The sequence below is a fragment of the Anas platyrhynchos genome, chromosome 5 (assembly GCF_047663525.1).
Source record: "Anas platyrhynchos isolate ZD024472 breed Pekin duck chromosome 5, IASCAAS_PekinDuck_T2T, whole genome shotgun sequence".
In the NCBI taxonomy this organism is placed as follows: Eukaryota; Metazoa; Chordata; class Aves; order Anseriformes; family Anatidae; genus Anas; species Anas platyrhynchos.
In genome coordinates, this window is record NC_092591.1 from 31,100,236 (window position 1) to 31,121,633 (window position 21,398).

Below are 21,398 nucleotides of genomic sequence, written 5' to 3' on the forward strand. Positions count from 1 at the left end.
AGATATGCATTTATTTTAAAAGAACAGATGGATCAAAGTCCAAAGAAAAGGTGTCTCAGGAAATAGTGTTCTCTAATTAGCCTGGAGGACACCTGGACAATAGATGATAACTGATCCAGTTAAGTTCAGGGGGATCTAGAAGCAATTCTGCATTAGTAGCCTTCCCTTTGAATCCATTTTAGCCCAAAACTGGTATGTGACTTTAGGAAAGCTGTATACCATAAGTGCCATCTTTCAAAAAGGATGCCGACCTAAAGCCTAGATCATTTGTGGCTGTTAAAAATCTTACTACTAGTGTAAGGGTAGCAGTATCTGCTCAATTGATACTTGCCATTCAACATATATATTATTGTGTGGACATATTTTTTTCTTTCCATTTCTCTTCTCCAGTTGAAGTAATTCTTGTGCATTTATCACAAACAACCAAATTTTGGCAGCAAGTCTCTGAACCATACTTGCCCCTGAGGGCTGTTGTTGAGGTCTGGGAGTTTGGTTTGGGCCTGATTGGGTTGGCATGTTCAGACAGGGCAGAACTGTGCAAAGTCACTGTGTCCTTCATGGTTGTGAAGAGCCACATCCAGCCTGCACTCTGAAGCAGTCTAGGGTATTCACAGAAAGTAACAACATAAAGCAAATTTACTGGCATGCCCATCTTGCACATCCTCTGGGAACTGCTGTAATTCCCTAGTGCTGCAGTCACTGTTTGGGGAGACCAAGCTTAAGCACAACTCAGCAGCTTTTCTTTCCAAAGCACATGTTGTTGGGGATGGAGCTGATGAATGGAAAGGGGTTGAATGTAACTTCCAAACAAAGTTAACCTGATTATTTGCATGCTGCTGATACTATTCTTCATCATTTTCTCAGAATTAAATTAAATTGTGAAAAGTATGATTAACTAACGGGACTTAGAAAGACAGAGGACAACCTATCTTTATGCTTTAAGTAGATTCCCAATTCAGAACGTAACTAGCTGAGAGATGTGGCTGCTGAGGTGCATTTCCTCAAAGCACAGTCACTGGAGACAAAAGCGACATTAAAAAACACTCCAGGCTTGATATAGTGTCAGGCTCTGCACATTAGACCTAATACTATCCTGACAGCAGAATTCTGCATGCACAGACCCTGTCTCCCACCCTTAATTTCAACCAAGTAGCAGCAAGCAGCAGCTGACCTCCAACCAGTTAATGTCTTCTGGGTGATGCTGTGAGTACTCCTATAAAACACGTATCAGTTTGTGCACCTATTTAACTGTGTGGTCATAACTGATCTGGATGGTAGAAGAATGCTAACTTTAAAGGGTACTGGAATGTTTTTTTGTTCTGGATAAATGAAGAGGCTTGGGGTATGCAATCAACCCTTCATCCTTTTGTTGCCTATTAAGGGGCATGGCAATGCTGTATGATCACTGTTATTAAACTGTTAGATAGTGTGGCTCCAGGAACCTGGAGACTGCACTGAAATTTAATTACAGAGAGCAGCAGGGGAAGGGGGCCCCTGGGAGGATGTGGGCGAACCTGTAAAATGCACTTAGTTTTGCTGATATTCTGAAATTGCTTCAGTGAAAATTAATATATTGCTGTGTGCTGCCCACAGCTGGCAGGAACAGGCCACTTCCCTCCTCACCAGGTTAGGGACCTTTAAGATTTTTTTTAAGGAAGAAAAGACACCTGTACTGTACCCTCAATCCTAATTACTACTGGCTCAGCTAAGAACCATTTTTGGAGGCTGGTTCCCCATATCAGCAATGCCTGGAAGTTAGATAAGATGCATCCAAAAGCCTCCTGTGGCATGTGCCAGTGCTACCCAAATCTGGTCCCAGAGTAATGGTGCCCCTCTATCTCCCCAGCTATTCTGCAGAGTTAATGCACCAGGTTGGTGCAGTGATGATGCACTCCACAGAAGCCACAAATGCCACTAAATTAACTGCTAGTTTGTGGCACTCCTGCCAGCACCTTTACCTTCTGGCTCTGCCGGTCAGTCTGTCCTTTCCTTTGGCTCGGCTGCTCATTGCTTTGGGACCGGGATTGTTCACATTCACGCTGTGCTGTCCTCCACCTAGAAGACAGGTTGGAAAGACTATGCAAACGCAGGCAGAACTGTCTGACGGACTACTGAAAGGGCTAAAATCCCCATATCACTGGGAAGTACCTCTGGAAGGGGAAGCTTCTGAAGCTATATGCCTACTATACGTGTACTTTCTGAAGCAATGAGTACAAAGTGAGAATTTAGGGGTGTTTCTTCTGCATTTTCTATGAAAAATTCCAATCATGAATTTACAACTTATTCTTTGGACTCGGCCTCCCTTGTGCTGTTCTTGGGAGGCTGTTTTTGTTCTCCCTTGCCACAGAGCACAGACCTTATCACAAGGCTAGGAAAGCAGCCACATGATATGTGTCCTACAGGCATTCCAAGTCTGTTAGAGTGCCTGGAGAGAACTCTTTCCGTGAGGGTATAGAGGAGGTGCTGACATTGAGTGGGATGACACGACTGAATCATGTGGTTTACTCACCTCTCCCATTGGGAGGAAAGGACCTGTGCTGGAATTTCCTTGCGTTTCTTCCCCCTAAAAGGACAAAGCAAAGCACGCACAAAAGTGAGTGAGGCTCTGTAATGGACAGGTAGCAGAGAGCCTGGCGTTCAAATAGGGTGTTGCAAGGGAAAGCTTTGTTCTGCCAGTCCATCTCCTGAGAAACAGGAGTCGTGATGGACTTATGCTAGTAAAGAAGCCAGCATGTGCCACAGGGATCAGAGATGATGTGCTCTGGAATAGGATTGCCTCTCAAACCACTGTTTGGGAAAGGAGGCAGTACTGAACCTCCGTATTGTGTCGTAAAAGGTTATAGAACGCGTGCCACTGCTCTCCCTGGGAAGGTAAAAAGCACTAGCACCCAGATGCTCAAATCCCATCCCCTGAGCACTCTGCAAAGCAGAGAGGGCTGAGACCCCAACACTGCGCGCAGAGGCATTTGCCCAGGAAAGCAGAGTTTCACAACTGACAGCCACGACAGCTGTGGCACTGGGATTCGCACGATCAGCATTCACTAGCGTCAGGACAGAATCTAGGTGTCCCTTGCCAACCTTTCTTATTGCTGGGATTATCCAAGGCTGGCTCCCCATCCTTAACAAAGTCCTCTTCAAACCTGCAGGTTAAAAACAGGCATTGTCAGACCTGACCATTCTCCTCCAGTGTGCAAAAGCGTGGGCAGGAGACCTTGAGACGATGCAAGTTCCAGCCATCGGCCCTTCTGCACCTGCCCACTGGCAAGTAAGTGCAGGTTTGTCAGCTGAAGCTGAAACTGCATGCACTAACCAGGAGAAATGAGGCTGTGAGGCAATTCTACCCCAAAGGAGAACCTCTAAAACCTTTATATCAGTACCTATATATATATGTATTTAATTCTATGAACATCCTTAAAACCTATAGATCCCTGTAGTGTAACTGTACAAAGCTCACATGCAACTTCCCAAGCTTCTAGCTACTATCTGAAGTAGCTTCAGGACTTGTCATCTCAAATCAGACCTGTGGATCAGACTTGTTTGGATGGTTTCTAATCCTGCTTGTTGAGTATTATGGTTTTTCTCTTTTAAATGGATAAACAGGAGAACAGTAGGGCTCAGAGCTGTCTTGCCAGCAATACTCAGCATCCACTGAAGTTAATTCACTTCTGTCAGTTGGGGTGTCACTGACTGAAAATCTACATATTCAGCCCTACTTTTCAGACCAAAGGTTGTCCCATCCTCCTGCCTTGTATAAACTCTTTTATCAGCAAACCCATCCCTTAACTCTGCACCCTCTCAAAACCCTATCCTGCTGCAGGTGCTCATCATTCTCCAAAGCTTTCTAGACACTGTGATCCAGCTAGACAAGCACCGTTAGAGGTGCAATGTTTAAAGGGGAAATGTCAGACCCCATTAAGAGCTCTCCCATGTTACCATCCCCAGCATTTCCCCTGTGCCGTATACGTGGCCCTCACACCAGTGCCTACAAGGGCTGAGCTCATGAGGTGAGGAGGATTTAAGCACATTGGCCCATCCTGTGATTGAAAAGGAAAAACAAGTGGGGCTGTGCTGTGGGCTAGCAACACAAGTTTGTCCATTCCTGCTTCAAGAAGAGCACCTGCACCCACCTGTCACTGGACCTGTCCATGTGGAGACCGTGAGAACCCTCTGGATGCAGACTGAATAGTAGTTGATGTTCCCCTCCCTCCCTCAGTCCTTGTACCAGTAGGACCAAAGGCAGGCAATCCTTCTCAGCACAAAATATCTCCGGTCAGGGTAGGAGACCTCATGTCAGAAAGAAAAGATGAGAATTGCTCTGGTATCTGGTCCCACTGACAGGCATGGTCAGGAGAAAGAGGTAGCAATATGGATTTAGTCAGGGAGAGGCAGATGACAGCATAGGATTCGATAAACAATGAACATCTTCACAAGGTCTTATCACTGGCTTTAAATGGCCTGCTGCAGACAAACCACCCCAGGACACTGGAGGACCTACATGTGCTCTGACTTCTCCACATCCCAAGCCCGTCGCCACTCGCCCTTGGAGTTCTTGTGACGTGCCAGTCGCTCCAGGTCGATCTGATCTCTCTCCCTCTTCCAGCGTATGTACTCAGAGCGTTCCCGTCCGGTCATGGGGAAACTCAGGTCTCCAGGGCTCTTCTGGAGTGACTTCCCACTCTCCTAGTGGAGGTAAAAGACCCATATGTTAAATGTCTGAGACAAAAGACATGCTTGGTAAATGTCTGAAACGTCTGCATTCAGCATACTCTGTCATGTCACCACCATAAATGCTCAGTAATGTTTGAAACCAGGTCAGAGTGACATGAGCTTCTGCCTCCATAAAGCAGCGTGTACACAGAAGGGCTCTTTTTTACCCATAGCCTGAATATGCCAGTCCCAGGGGTGGTAACATTTCATTGACTTTATGAAGAGGGAAACTGAGGCGGGAAGAAGTTATACAGCTTGCTCAGAGCCACATTGTGAACCCATGGTCAAATCAGAACTAGCAACCATTCCCTCCCAGGAATATTCAACTATGAGAAGGATAATTTGTGACAACATATTTCTGAATAGTTGTTCCCCTTTGTCCAGGCTAACACGGACAGCATTGCATTTCTAAGGATTAAAATCTGTCAGACTAAAATCCTGAACATTCCTGTTGTCTTAAAGAGATGGGGCTTCACTTCTATTTCTCTGACCTGAACTGCAATGTTTCTGGGTTCCTGCAACAATAAGTATCCTCCTGATCTGGGGAGCAGGCAGGAAAGACATCAGTTTTCATTCTAGATATTCAGTACCTAACCACATACTTTTAAAACATACCCCTGTAATTCTGTGTTCAGGTGGCCACAGGATTGATTCACCCATTTGCACTTGCAGTCGCTTTAACTGAAGGCATAAATTAGCTGTGGCTTTCACTTACTGTGTTCCTGCTCTCTTATAGGTTTCACAACCAAATCTTCCCAATTTTTCCTAGAACAGACACTCTACCATGGTTTACTTATGGCATATAGCTAGTTCCTGGAGCTCCTGCAACATTTCCCATTTCTGAGAGGTTGAATTCTCATAGAAGATGCACCAGGCATGTGAATCCCCCCACCTGAATACACTGAAATCAGGATTATGCCTAGGAAATCCTTCTCATTGATAGGGCCAAGAAGGAAGAGACTTTTGTGACCACCAGGCATCCAAAAGAGCCCAGGGCTGCTGCCAACCCTGCGCCAGGGCCCACAGGGCTGTGGGGTGCCAAGAGCAGCATCCTCAGAGTGAAGGGGCTCTTCACCTTCATTGCTTTCATCCTCTTTGTTTATTACTCCTGATAATAAACCAGTTAAGGGCTCCCACTGTTCAAACATGTAAAGCTTAATGAAAAGGTAGTTCAGAGGTGTTGGAGCTCTGTGAAGCTGTAGCAAAACATGTGAACAGGGAGAGGTGGGTAACCGAGCCACCAGGTTAATGGATGTGATAGAAATAGAAGCCAGCTGACCACAGTGTGTTGTCAGGTAACACTGTGCAGCAAACAGCTTAGTGCAGAGCTGAGTCCTGGGGTGTTAATTACCGGTGGGTAATTCATCACTTCATACGTGAGACCTTCCATGCCAGCCACCCTCACTCCTTCCCCATATGTGAATTAACTCCTCAGTGTTGCGCTGCTGATAAAACAGAGCAGCAGGCAAAGAGCGACTGAAAGCCCTGTTGCCAAGGAAATCCACCTGCGTGGGCTGGAGTTGGGGTGGCGGTAATTGCTCCTCCATTTCTTAGCTGGCAGGAGCTGGGGTACCTAAGACTGCATCCCTGAGAATGGCGAGATGGGATCTGCAGAAAGGCAGGACCTGCCAGGGCAACCACTGGTCCTTGGGTTAGACAAGAAGTCTAGAGATGCTCTGGAGCTCCAGAGCCAGCAAGGCACAGCAGGTCCTGACACAATAGATCTTGATGTGTCCCAAGATGGGGGCACACAAGAGCTGGGCAGCACACAGTTGGTGAGAGAAGGGTTCAAACTCCAGAGTCAGAGGATAAGGGAGATGTGCTCTGGTCCATCGCCTTGACCCTTAGAAAAAGGGAAGCCAAAAGTAAGGAAAAGACTGCGGCTGATGTCCATGTTTTCCTGTGAGTAGATGCAGATGTAGCTGTGGGGCCTATCAAGCAGGGGGAGCTAGTTCCTGACCCTCCACCCCCTCCTCACCTTGGCTGGGGCACAGCTGTGGTTAACTGGACTGCAAGGCCATCTTTTTGCCCTGTTCTGCTCTGGGGGGCTCAGCTGGAATTAACGGTTACGAGCCCATCTGTGTCCTCTTAATGAATCATGTTGAGGTGGGTCTATTCAATTTGTGCTCCATTAATTAAGAGCATCTGCAGGCTCAGGGGAGCCAGCATGTCCTCCAGGGTTTACATTAAACAGTCAGTGGGAAGGCCTGTGCTTTAATTTACCTTCATCCTACTCAGCTTCTGTTGAAGTGAGGAGCTGTAGCTAATGAGGCCTGAGACTTTTCAACCCACAAGCAAATGTTTTTTGGGAGAGAAAACAGCTAGGGCTGTGCTTTTGCGCATGCGTAGGTGTGCATCCTGACATTCCCACTGCTGTTCTAGGGACATGAGCGGCCACAACAAGGTGTGATGAGCAGGTCCCTTCTGCAGAAGCTGGCTTTCAAGCCTTACCATGCCTTAGGTGTGTTAGCTGCTCAGCAAAGCTTTGGATGAGGAGAAGGATAAGCAGTGGGGACCACATCAGAGCACGGTGTGGCTTGTTTTAGCATGAAGGCAACTCTTATTGACAGGGAGGTACATCCTGCTGGTTTTCTTTCCCAAAACAAGAGTCCCTTAAAAGGGACATTGGGCCTTACTCACCTTCCGGCTGTGCTCACTTTCTGGGCCTCTGTCACTGTCTGATCTCCTCTTCTCTGCTGTTCTTCTCTCCTCTGCCTGCAAGGGCACAGACACGGGAATTATTTCAGGGATTAGCCAAGGACTCCTGGCTGAGGAGTTCACGCCCATCATGACATGTTAGAGCTGCCCAGAAAAAATCATCAAAAGAAGAGAGAGTGGTTCCTGGGACTCTGAATCAAACTGATATGGAAAAGAGAGGCTGAAAAGTAAGGAATGTAAGAAGAAAAACAAGAAAAAGGGATGCATTCCTACAAGTCACTCTTCCTCCCAAGCCAGAGATAGAGAAGTGACCTCTACAGTCCCAGTTCTTCTGAGGAAGACCAAATTTTATGTACCTTTACAGATTTGGACCCAAGACCCTGTTTATGATCCAACAGTACAAGAGCTGGGAGTCCATGTGAGATGCAGCTAAAAGCCACCATGGTAATGATGGGAGAGATTTTTTTTGTTCCTGTAAAACACCAAGCTGCTCTACCAGAATCCATCCCCTCATCTACTGAGTTTAGCCACACTGCCACCAGATTTATAGAATCACAGAATATCCTGAGTTGGAAGGGACCAGCAAGTATCATCAGGTCCAACTCCTGGCTCCACACAGGACCACCCAAAACTCATATAGTGTTGTCCAAAAGCTTTTTGAACTCTGACAGCTTAGTGCCATGACCAAATCCCTGGGGAGCCTGTCCCAGTGCTTGACCACCCTCTGGATGCAGAGCCTTTCCCTAACCCCCAGCCTGACCCTCCCTGTCCCAGCTCCATGCCATCCCCTCAGGTCCTGTTGCTGTCCCCAGAGCAGAGCTCAGCGCCTGCCTCTCCGCTCCCCTCATGAGGGAGCTGCAGGCCGCCATGAGGCCTCCCCTCAGTCTGCTCTTCTCTGGGCTGGACAAACCAAGGGACCTCAGCTGCTCCTCACATGTCTTCCCCTCTAGACTCTTAACCATCTCTGTAGCCCTCCTTTGGACACTGTAAATTTTATGTCCTTATACCATGGTGCCCAAACTGCACACAGTGCTCGAGGTGAGGCTGCAGCAGGCAATGCAGAGCAGGACAATCCCTTCCCTTGACCGATTAGCGATGTCGTGCCTGATACACCCCAGGATATGGTTGGCCCTCCTGGCTGCCAGGGCACACTGCTGGCTCAGATTCAACTTGCTATTGACCAAAACCCCCAGATCCCTCTCTGTGGGGCTGCTCTCCAGCCCCTCATCCCCCAGTCTGTACGTATACCCAGGGCTGCCCTGTCCCAGGTGCAGAATCTGGAACTTGCTCTTGTTAAACATCATACAGTTGGTAATTGCCCAGCTCTCTAATCTAGCAAGACTGGCAAGCTCTGCTCTAGTGTTGACATCCCTCAGCCTGGCAGGAGGTGAAAATTGGCCTCTCTGTCTTAATGAACTACAAACACTAAACACAAGGCATGCTGTAGACTAGGCAGCTCTTGGCCCCTGTATGGCCCTGGTGATACTGCCACAGCCAAGGCTGGGTTGGGATCATAGCAGCTCTTAGCAAAATGCAGCCTGCAGAGCATAATCTCCTATGAAAGGCTTTCTGCCCTGATTAAATAATAGCTAGAGTGCCACTGGGAGGGCTGCTTGCTGTTGCTCCAGGATAAGGAGCACGTATGGGGGAGATGACAGAAAGGCACCGGCCTGGTCCCCACGCTGCGGCAGCCCTTGGGGCCGGGGGTGTTTGCCTTCTTGAGAGAGGCTCCTGCTCCCATCCAGCCGCTGCCGCAGCATGTGACATTGCAGCACAGCGGCTGCCAAGCGGCACAACATTTATTACAGAGGCCTCTCCCCTGTTTTGTAGCCGTACATGGCAGCCCTGGGGCCGCTTTGCATAAACGCTGCCAGCTCGCAGCGAGGCCTCGATGTGCTGCAGCCCTGGCGGGCCCCCCCTCGCACCCAGCAAAGCTGAGGCATCCCCAAGTTCCCCTCCTGCTGAACCGCTATGGGGCTGGGGGGTGTGTGGGGCTGAGATTATCATGCTCTTGTTTTGCACAGCCAGGCAAAACTGAAAAACAAAGAGGGAAGTCACAGCACAAACTGCCAGGTCAGCCATTCGAGAAAGAGTCAGTGCAGTGAGGTCCAACCCAGGCTGGAAAGAGGACTTTTATTCCAATTATATTCTATCCCCAGGCTTTACCCAGCATGACAGGGCTGGATGCTGGATACTTGTCTCCACACCTTCCAGCTCTACCCAGCCTCCTAATGCAACTCATCCCCCCTGCAGCCTGTTTGCACATACGTTGTGGGAGCTGGAGAACGGATGAACTCACCCCACAGCAGCAAACAGTCTTTTATGGGGTCATGCATGTGTGCTAAATCTGAGGCACGAGGGAAGCATGACCTTACAGCCAGTGTTCACTGACACTGTACTTGGCACACGACAGCTTCACTGGTCTCACTGGTGTGAAGCTGTGTAAACTGATGCTATGAGGAAGACATTAGCTACATAGTCCTAGGATTTGTCAAAAAAGGTTTGGGAAAAAAAATGCAAAGAAGGGTGTGTGCCCAGAGAAGCCACCCAATTTTTTTGCAACTGGCCAGGACATAGTAAAAGGCAATACTGAGTATGTATTCAAAAACGTTGCTGTGAAAATTTATGTAACCAAAACCGCTTACCCCCGGCTCAAAGTCAATTCCTCTTCCAGCCCCATATGAAGAATCTATCAGCCAGAGATATAACAAAGCTCTGCAGCCCTAAACTGAGACGTTGCATTTATAGAGAGATTAAAAATGCAGAAAGCTGGAAACTTCTCTTATCTGAGGAGGCTGGCTGGGGAGCAAGGTGCAGATGGATGTTTAGCCTTTGAAGCAACTGTAAAATAAACTGTCCATTTTAGAAAGAGCACAAAGGAACCAGCTGCTGCAGAAGAGCTGGAGTCCCTCTGTCCCTGGAGGAAACAGGAGGATTAAGAGAGACAGGAGAAAAGGAGCACTGCTTGTCCTGGAAATGCCAAAGACAGCTCATGGGGAAACTGAGGCAGAGAGCTGCCTGGGGGTGATTATCGTTACATCTGAGTCTGCATATTTCTCATGCAAGCTCACACAAGAAGTGATTTGGCTTGGCCCCTTTACAATGCCTGATTGTGTCCCCAAAGATGGGAACCGGAAAGCCAGAGCATCCGCACAGCCGGAGCGCTGAGCCAGGGTGTGCGTAAGCTGCAAGCTGCGGGGGGAGCAGTGTGTCTCTGCCTGTCTGCAGCCCTGCACAGCTTGTCTTCAGCCCTGTCTCTGCCAAGGAGCAGGGAAGAGTGAGACTGCGCCCAGGAAATGTACTTGGACAGCCTGGTGGAAGGACTGTGCTGCAGCTCGCGAGACAAGGGAAGACGCAGCTGCTGCGTGGCTGGCCAGCCCGGAGGCTGTCCTGCTCTGGGCACCAGCACTTCAGTGCACAACATAAATCGTTCTGTTCCAGGGACACTGTCTAACTCTACATCCTTTTAAACTCCCCTCCTCTCCCCTCAAAGCCAAGCTGCCTTGTTCCTTAGTCTGCTTCTGGTTTTGCTTCACAAAAGGCACTGTGGAAAATAGAGAGAACCAAAAATATCTGGTTCTGTCCTACCAGAAAAGCAGGTCTGAACTGTGCAGTTTAAGAAAATATGTTACCTTTGATTTTGTATTGGCTCAGGAGCAGATTTTTGCATTTTCTCCATCCTGCCCCTGAGCTGCTGTTAGCCTGTTACGACACACCCAGGCCATAGGGAAGCAAAACATGTTTTTCTCCTCCTTCCTCCTCTCCGCCCCCAAAATTATGAAATATGACAATGACATTATCAACTCATAGTTTAACTGTTCCTGCACAGCAGGGAAAGAGATGTGAGGAGGGAGCAAAAATCCGAATTAGACAGAGTAGATTATGTTGCTTATCCTAAGATTTATTCAAGGATTTCTCAGCCATAGAATGGTGCAGGGAACTTGCTAGACAGGCTTTGATGTCTCTGGTTTACTTCACCGTCGTCTTATTTTAAAAATAAGTGTTAACAAGATGTGTTAAATTAACCTTCTGGTACCCACTTCTCTGGGCACATGACGGTAACCAGAACTCACATTTCTTCTGCAGGAGGAGGTTTTTGTAAGAGCTTAGAGCTGGTTTTCCAGCTCTCAGATCTCCCGCTGGGTAGGATTTTTGAAACTAGCTCAGTGCATGAGGGGATAATTTTTTTCCAACTCTTTTGAAAAATCTGCCTACTAATTGTGATGCCTGAAGGGAGCTAAAGGCTTCTCAGCCACCCTTTCTGCCTGTCCCCGCTTCCTACGTGCAGAGCAGCGTTTCTCCTGCCCCAACTTTGGTTCCTCTCCTCTGCAAGCACGGGGGGATCAGACACATCTGCATAAGTCCCCAAAAGCAGCTTTTGTGTCTCTTGATTAAAAACAGTAATTTTTGATATATAATCCAGGGAAACTGTTAATAAAGTGACAATTTAAGAGCTCTGAAGCCGTATCTACTGTCCATTTAAAAGATGATCTGTAACCTGCTAATTAATCATTGTGCTCCACTGGTCCCGGGCTGCTAGCTTGCATCTCTAACGTAGTAATGACACTGAAACAGTGCCAGAGCATGGAGTGGCTTCTTAGGAAAAACAGAGCTAAATATTAGGCATTATCCCTGTCCCTGTGTGTAGGAAGAGTCCTGATGGGGGGAGAGTTAGGGGCATCCAGGCAGGGTGGGAAGAAAAGTTTTAGATGTGGCATCACCAAGCCAGTAGCAGCACTGGAGGCCATGCAGCTGTATTGGGCTGATGTATTCTGCAAAGTGATGGGATAACTTGTTCTGCCCAGCTCTGTGCTACCAGAAGTATCCTACCTAGTTCACTGGGTAGAGAAAAACAGGGCTCAGTATGGCAGAGTAATATGTCCTGGACTGGGACTGTTTTGGAAAGGAAAATTATGAAAACATCTTTTTGTTTCTCGCATTTCCTCTTACGCACAGCCTTCGCCACAGCTGTGCACTGCCAGCTGTGATGTGGTATAGGACTGACAATGTGGCACTAGCTAGAAGCACCCAGGGTAGTGAGAATGGGAGTCTTTTGTTTGTTTGCTTAGCTTCTTCTTAATGGATTTCATCGTGAATAAAAATAGAGAAAAATGTGGGATAGCAAGGATGGTCTTCAAATGTTATAATAGGTTATATTTAGCAAGTGCAGGAAGGAGGGGCTAGATTTGACAGTGGCCAGGCTACAGGATGTTACTGAAAGGAAAGCGATGGGTGTGATCCCTCTCCTAGGCATTGCAAGCCTCTATGAGGAGAGCACAAATAACCCAGAATGAGCAGGGAACCAGCTGGGCCACGAGGGGAAAAAGGCAAAAGAAGGGACTGCACTGGGATGGCGAGAGAGACTGAGAGCTAATCCTCGAACTGGGGGTCTCAGCTGAGGTCTGAATGAACAGCTACACCGGTGCCCCATCAAGCAGCTGACTCATTTGGGGAGAAAAATTAAGTTTCCTTGGGGATCAACAACTAATAAAAGGGTAGAAAACAGAAAGTGGCAAGAAAATGTCGGTTTCCACAGCAGATTAGCAGGGGTGTGCCACTGGAACATGCGTTGCTCAACATGCTCATAAATGGTCTGGAAAAGGAGCTGAATAGAGAGATGACAGTTTGCTGATGATACTAAATCATCCAGGGCAAAGAATGTAATTTGCCAGCAAAGAGCTGCAAAAGATCTCTTGACATTGAATGCCTGCATCATAAAATTACAGATGAAATTCAATATCAATAATACCAAATAACTCACATGGAGAAAAACGCCTCTTCTTATATACAAACACACAGTGGTGAAGTCTGAATTACGATTACCACTCAGGAATGAAATCTTGGTGTTATTGTAACTAGTTCTCTGAAAATGTTAGCTCAATTATTTTAGGAAAAAAAAAATAAAGGCAAAGGAAACACAAAACTGTTAGGACAAGAACAGAGAAGAAGCCAGAAACATCACTGCATTACTGAGTACATCCACAATGAGCCCACAGCTTGAATACCGTGTACAGCTCTGGACCTCTTGTATTAAAAGAATTTAGTAACAATAATATATATATATTTAAAGACACAAACAAGGGCAACAAGGGTGATCAAAAACACTGGAATTCTTCCTCACCAGACATGTCTAAATAGGTCTGGACTCTTAAGCCTGCAGAAAAGATGGCTGAAGGAAGATGTGAAACAGGTCAATAAAATCATTTGTGCTTTGGAAAAGTGAACAGGGGATGATCTATGCACTGCTTCCTGTGATGCAAAAACATCGGATGGGTGTTACAAATTCTAACCTTCTCTCTGCATTGCAGTCTTCCAGTGCTTCTTGGAGAAGCTCATTGCTCTTAGGCATGGTACATGAGGCGTCCATGCCTGGTTTCATTTTTTCAAGCACTATCCCAAACAGCAAAAAGAAGCACTTGTTTAAAACACTAATCCTCAATGCAGCTTAGGAACAGCTGAAATGACAGGGTGGGCCAGACCAAGCCTCACATGCCTCAACCAACCCAAGATAGCACGATGTATGAGATGCCAATGTGCCAATGTGATCTGTTGCTTCAGGCCCCATCTGCCTCTCCCAGATCCTGGGAAAAGGTTGACCAAGTGCAGATGGAAGAAAGTAGCCTGTAGAGGTGACTGTGAAACCCAAACCCTTAACTGTATTTCAGCCACATCCTTTGAGTCACACCTTGCAAGGTGCCTGCACACTGAGGGATGGTTTCTGCCCTGGCTGTAGTAGCTGTTGGCTGGAGTTACACAGTTAATGTGGAAATAAGAAGGCATCTTCATTAGCTAGGGAAGAACAGGGCTTGATCATTCTAGGGAAATGAAAGCAAGCAAATGATGGAAGCAAAGAAATCTCCTGTGCTCAGCTGGACTCTGAAACATATCCAATTGGTAGCAGGTATTGGAAACTGGAGTTTCAAACATGCAGCTTTATATCTTTTTCTAAATTATAAGAGGAATGCAAAGAACAACGACAATTACTACCATAAAAGCCCATTTTTAAAATGATTTCTACTAACCCCTCTGTTTCCCAGCCCTTGGAAGTATGCTCTGTGAAAACACCTGTGCCTTCTCCCTGCCTCCTGTGCAAACTGAGAGTGCACAGATCCTGAAAGCACCCTGAAAGCTCCCCTTCTGTTCTCTGTGAGCTTCTGAGAGGCTGGGAGAGGTATGCTGCAAAGCTCAGTAACAGAAAGCAGAGCACATTTTTTTTGTGTGTGCCAGCAAGAAGCATGATGCTATTGCTAAATGGGTCTTGTCAGTGACATGAGTCCAAGGCTGCTGTTGAGCCAGACTTTCTGTCCTGCCAGCAGACAGGTGATCAAGTGAAACTGATCCTTCCTTTCAATCTTAAGTAACACTGAGGGCATGTATTACTCCTTGGTACTGCTGTTTAGTAGCTAGACTTATACCAAGCCTCTGTGGCTCTCCTGTGCTCCCAATAGAGATCCTTTTCTTGTTCATCCAAGGCATGAAGGCCCCGAATGGCTCTACACAATCTCTCTCCCTGCAGATGTCAGCATCCAGCAGGCCTCCCTCACAGCCTGTTGTTGCTAGAAGAGTAACAGGGCTTTGGTCCTACCCTCCACCAACTGAGCTTTGGATTAAGGAGGAAAAAAAAAAAAAAAAGGTAAAGATTTTAAATGAACTTTGGTATCTGAGGAGGAGCAGCATGGAGTTGTTTGCATTCCCCGGGGATTATCAGGATTGGGTTCTAGCCCAAGCTGGGTGAAAGAGACCACTGTGACTATATACAGTTGAGGAAAGGCGAGATGACAGTTACATGAGTTCCTCGGACTGCTATATGAAGGCAATTGCATTCACTGGGACTGAATTTAAATGAGTGAGCTTAAATGAATGGCAGCAGAGCGGGACCTGAAAGTTGCAGGAGCAAGACTTGAGACACAACCTGTGCTCACTCACCAAAATCAAACCAGCCAGGCATCAGGAACATCACACTTTCCTTGCCAATCTACAATTCAAAGCATCAAATCTTCAGTGTTTTGTGTAGAAAGGTGTGGGAAGACAAGTCTTTAAGCTGGCACAGCTGTAGGCCTGCTCTCGCACACACTCTTAGTCTAACCACTTTGAGATCCATACAAGCACGGCATCACCAAAAACACATAGGATATAGGATATGTGGACTCAGCCTCAAATTTCATGTTTTATAGTAAAAGTAGACAAGATATTACCTTTCCCAGGACTGTCCACACACTTTTAGAACAGAGCTCAGGATATGAGATTTATGGTATTCAGACAGTTGCTTGGTAGCCATAAGAAAGGAACTCGTGGGCTTTCAGGGTCTAGGTAAACTCTGGGGAGGAGGAGAAGCTGAAGATCCATGTGGGCAGTTGGCGGATGGCTGGCTGCTGTCCCAGAGAGGGTGCTGCACAGGTCTCCCAGTGCTCCTGGGTGTGTTTGGCAGCTACAGTAAATGTTTTCTTTCGTAGTCTTCACTGGGCTTGTTTGCTGCAGGCATTCTTACTTATCTTGCAAACCCTCAAATAGGAAAATATCACATGCCTCTGTGTGTGTGTGTAAAGAGGAAGGTATTTGCAAAGAGGTATTTGAAATATGCTTCAAAGTTCAGCCAGCTCACCCAGTAGGCTATGGTGAGGTGCAGCAGGACTTGGGTTTAGAAGCAAATATTGCCCAGCTATGTTAACTTTTAAGTTGTGCAGTGTGTCAAGAGGACTCACAATCTGTTGTATGGCTCCAAACAGAAGGCAGTAGGAGACAGGGGTCATTTGTGAGCTTCATGCCACATATCTGGCAGTGCTTTCATCAGCCCTCCTGAAACAGCATCTGGTATTTCTTATTCACCTTGTACATTTAAAAGCAAGCTAGCTCTAGCTAGGAGCACAGAGAAGGGAAATGGGATTGTAGCCTTTCCCCTTTCACAGTGATAAAAGCCAGAGAGTTTTACGATGATAAACTCTACACTTTTAACATATAGTCTCTCCTAATCTGTCCCCATGGCACTTCACATGCCAGCGAAACTAGTGGATGCCACTGATTCTTTGCAGTCCAGTAATTCACAAAGCACTTACTTTTTCCTTGTTATCCATGGTGATGGCAATCTGCATCCTTCTCCCCCGGCGGAAAGCCACCAAGTGGTCTGTCTCCTCTTCACTGAGATCTGGCACTCTGCCCGGGCCAGGGAAGCACTCGGTGCGTTTCTCACTGACAATCCGCTTGCCCTGGAAAGAACAGGATGAGTTTAAGGACACTTCCATTAGCCCTACGCAGTTCCCTTCCCACCCCTGAATTGCACAGGATTTTGGCCTGGCAGAACAGAAACAGGAGCCAGGCTTCTTTGTTTGTAAAGCTAGAAACTTTAAGGGATATGTAACATTACATAGCCTTGTTTAACTGAGTACATACTACTAGGTAGGGTGGGATTTCCCATATTCAGATGTTTTGCAGCATGAACAAGATTGATATTTTCATTCTGGACAGGTGAGCCACACTGCATTTTTGTCTTTGACACACATACGAAGTTGTCCTCTCAACAAACAAAATGTCTCAGTAAAACATGAGGCTACACTGGGGCAGAAACCTATCAGGTGAGATAGAAAAGAAATAGTGGTGTTCTCTCCATTCTTGTCTGCAGAGCAGTTACTACCCCAAAGTGTATTAGCACTTGATCATTTATTATCTTCATAATCATTGTGCATCTGTATTTCTGGGATGATTTATTCAGCAGAGGAATAGTTTAGAAAACTGATATATAAACTCCTTAAACAAGGGCAGTTTACCCCCTTTCACATATTATTTCCAGCTGTTTGTATCAGCTCATGTCTTTACTGCATGGATTTACATCTGGTTCTAATTTTGTTAATTATCTTTGTAGCTGGTTGAGCTCCAGCCAATGCCCTCAGCCATCACTTCCACAAAATGAGTACATCTTTTGTACAAAAATACATACTTTTTCTCATTTAAAAGTATCATATTTCAGTTCCATCATGTGCCTTTTTATTTTTGTCTTATGGGGAAATAAAATACTTGGTAAGTCATCTCCATTTTTATCTCTGATCTTTTTCTTTTCTATTCTATATGATTCTTCTGATCAACTCTGTCAGGGTTCATCCCTTAGAAGTTTCCCTCCCTAAAGGATGGTACATTTTCTTCTGGTTTTCTCCCTGGACTTCCACACATACCAGAGTCTTGATTTTTATGGGTCTCAGAACCTCCAAGCTAAGTTCAGTGAACCTTGGGAACTCTTTGTCGCTACGAACTTCATTTCAAAAACAAATAGTACACACTGACCTCGGATTTGTATGGAAGTCTTGCAAGCATCAGTGAATTTGCCATGAAATATGATATCAAGATGTCTTGCATTAGCCTCATCTTCACTTGGCTCTGCCAGAAGTGCAGATGTTAGCATGGAGGGAGCCTTGGTGTAGACAGCCTCCGTAAGCAAGACCTTTTTTATCGTTTGTCCAGTCATCGAGCTTCCTAAAACACGATACCCACTTTGGAAAGTAGTGGAATATTTTCAACACCAGACCTTCAGTCTCTTGCTTATTCTGCTTTCACATTGTGTAGTTTTGCTGTCTCAGCAGAGACTGTTCTTGAGTTGGTCTATGCGTGCAGGTTGAGGAGTGGGTCCGTGTCCTGCTGTTGGTTCCAACCACCAGAGCTGTGTGGACAAAGTGGGGATTTTTTATACATTCCCTTAACTGTGTAGAGCTCTGGTTTCAGGTTTCAGCTCTCGCTTCTAACAAGTTTTGCTGCCCTTAGTAGGACCCTTGCTATTTCTGCTTTTCTTGAAATAACTGAAGCCACATGTTGTGTTCACAGTAAGGATCTGCTGCCAATCTGCTCAATGCCGTTCTGGTTCTTTCTGTGGTGTTCCCAATGTTTGTGTCAATGCAGTCTACTTTGACTGCTGCCATGGACCAAGCAGATATCTGTGAGCCACCCCCCAGCAATGTCAAGATCCTTTTCCTGAGAGAGTAAAAGTTGATAATCAAGAGAACAGGCAATCATTTAAATAAGGAGTACAACTGCCTGGGCGTCTACCATGGCCAGCCAGTCAACTGCACTTCTACCTGGAGCACGTATGTATGCCCTGAAGGTGTCCCCATATCTAAAAGCTCTGTGAGCTGTTTTAAAGGTCTTAGACTAAGTATCTGTCTCAAGAAAGATGTGATTTTAGCAGCTGGGACAGAGCCAGAAAGCTGAAAACCAGAATCTAAACTGCTCTGAAATCCCTATTTTACCTTTCCTCCATGAGTAGGGCATACTATAGTGTCCTTAACTGCAAATCCCATTGCAGTCACAAGATTACCCGTGATTGCATTACTACAGCTTAATAGCTGACTGCCTGATTTTTAAAATAAAGTGAGAACCAGCTGAAGATGTGAAGACAGATAGCAACTTTGGCGTCAGTGACCTGAGAATGTTGGATTTTAGGAGAGTGAGAGTACTGAGGAAGGCAAGCAGCAGACTCAAGAACATGGCCTTCTGGAAAGGAGATTTTGGCTTGTTCAGGGAACTGGTATGCAGGATCCCACAGGAAACAGTCTGAAGGGGAAAGAAGCCCAAGAGATCTGACTGATTTTCATAGACAAGGCTCAAGAACATAAGTAAGGACTTACTGTTGTGCAAGAAATGAGTACGTGTGGTAGGAGGCCACCTGGGCTGAGCAGGGGGCTCCTAGTTACACTAAATGAGAAAAGGGAGTCTGTAGGAGGTGGGAAGGAATAGGGTCTCCAAGAAGAATGCAGGAGCAGCACCTGGGGGTGCAGGGATGGAGTTAGGAAAGCCAAAGCTCAGCTGGGATTGAAACTGGGGAGAGATGTGGAGGTCAGCAAGAAGGACTTCTGTACGTATATTAAGCAGCAAAGAAAGATGAAGAAAGATGTTGGCCTGCTGTGGAATGGGGTGAGCAACTTAGTGCTACGAGACATGGAAAAAAATGAGGTACTCTATACTTTCGTTGCCACAGTCTTTTACTGGCAAGATCTGCCCAGCCTCTCAGACATGCTCAGAGAAAGGTCAAGAGGCAAGGGAGACAAGCTGCCACAAGGGGAAGTACGGCTCAAGTGAAGGGAAAAAAATCACAATAGTAGTGGTCAAGCAGTTGAAAACAGGTGCCCAAAGCAGCTGGGAAATACCCATTGATGGAGATTTTCAGAACTTGACTGGACTCAGCCCTCAGCAACCTGTGACAACCTTGAAGTCAGCTGTGGACAGTAGCTGGGGACAGGACTAGATGGCCTCCTGATGTCCCATCCCACATCAGTTGTTTTATGGTTCTGTTGTTGTTTTCAGGTTGTTAGCCTGCCTCAGCTCTGAAAGAAAACCTGTTTAGATTTTGTGTGTGTACATGCACAAACGTATGTGTGCAGATGTGTGCAAGCATAGTAATTTTGCCTGTTTTCTTCAGCTTGTGGCTTTTACATGTATACAGCAAGAACTAGGTAGTACAGACATGAATTCAGTATCAACCAAACACAATGTTTGGAAGTACTTAGGTTGTGGCTTTTAAGTGGCACCTGCTTCTCAATGACAGAATCACTTCATGTCCAGAGCTAACATAGCTCCGTTGCCAGAACTATTGGCCAATACAAACACAGGATGTTTTAAAACTAGAAGTATATTTCGAGTCCTATTTATATTCTGTGATTCATGTATTTTATTCCTAATTTTCACTGAAACCAGAGACCGGAATTATAATGGTCAGCACAGGATTCCTACTTGCAGTCAAAGCCACCAATGTGGCTTTTCTTTACGCTGCTGCAAATCAGTATTAATGGACGTGGGTAGACAAAAAATTAACCTTTTGAATAGACTATCTTGGTCTCATATTTCAGACCACAGAGCTGTGCTGGATAATTTGAAGCTGCAAATCTCTTCTGCCATCCTCTTTGGGTTCATAGGGCAATATCTGTGGTCACAGGAGTATTCTCATTCATGTTAGCAGTTATGCTGAGCTGACCCAGTAGCTCAGACACACAGAATTAACATGGTCATTTTAGGAAGATACAAATGGGAAATGCCTTGTGATAAACACAGGAAAATGCAGTTTTATTTGACTCTTCCTTTATAGACTATGTAAACGGCTACCTCTTATACAGTAGCTTGCCAAGTTAGCTAACTGAATCATGTGTCTTCCAGACATATGAACAAACATTTCTCATTGAAATGAAAAGCAAGTGAAAATAAAAAGTCTTGTTAGCTGCTCTGAAAACCTAAGCATTCCTATTTAAACTTTCTCCCACAGCTAGTGAGGATGAAGTGGAAAACGCCATTGTGTGTGCTTCACAATTCCCCTTTATAAGGGAAACTAAACAGTTTCTTATGCCTTGAGACATGGAAGAAAAGTGCTTAGCAGTTTTTCAAGGCCCCCTACACATCATGGGTTCACAACTTAACCCTAGTAATGCCACGGCAGTCACAACAGGGACAAAACCAGCCACCCCTGGTTTTGGAATACATGTAGGTGTATGCAAGATTGTACCCCTCTTTTTTCTCTCCCCACACCAGCCTGTCCTTTTCTAAAAACCTGTCCCTCACTCATGTCTGTTGGGTGGAGGTCTCTATAAAGCAAGATTGCCCAAGGCAATCTGTAAGGCAATTTTCTGTGAAAAAGTCTCTTTCTTTCTTTTCCCCAGCTTCTGCCTCCCTGTCAGCAACCCTCGAGCCAAGGAGGCTGCCTACTGCCACCCAGGAACTGTGCAGCCCAAGCAATGCACTGCTGCTTCCTCAGTATGCAAACAGTCCCACAAAGGACAGCATTCTCCCACCATAAGAGCAAAGTTCTTGGGAATCACACGAACGACTCAGGTTAGACCCCCTGCATAAGGCTCAGTTTTCCATGACAACTATCTGGGGAAGTGCTGAGAGCTGCTGGTAACCTCTGAAGATAGCCGGATCCATTGTGCCTTGCAGAATAGGCTCTGAACTGCTTGCTGTCCTGTTTCCCTGCTCTATTTCTGGCATGAATCAGAGGCTGAAAATAGGGTTGACTTTGCCTTGGAACCACTGAATTGCTCAAGACTGTTACTTACTTTGGTGCTGAA

The 21,398-nt window shown here is 46.1% G+C and overlaps 1 protein-coding gene across 4 annotated transcripts in view; it reads right to left on the reverse strand.

The window, feature by feature from the left end:
* CCDC9B (coiled-coil domain containing 9B) overlaps positions 1–21,398 on the reverse strand; it is a 54,869-nt gene that overhangs the window by 16,830 nt on the left and 16,641 nt on the right. For all 4 annotated transcript variants that reach the window (XM_013099168.5, XM_072038656.1, XM_072038657.1 and 1 more), the window contains 6 exons: positions 16,419–16,568; positions 7,348–7,422; positions 4,496–4,680; positions 3,079–3,140; positions 2,510–2,563; positions 1,959–2,055 (listed from right to left, as the gene is read on the reverse strand). In XM_013099168.5, the coding sequence (XP_012954622.4) occupies positions 1,959–2,055; positions 2,510–2,563; positions 3,079–3,140; positions 4,496–4,680; positions 7,348–7,422; positions 16,419–16,568 (623 nt within the window). The remainder of the gene's footprint in view (positions 1–1,958; positions 2,056–2,509; positions 2,564–3,078; positions 3,141–4,495; positions 4,681–7,347; positions 7,423–16,418; positions 16,569–21,398) is intronic.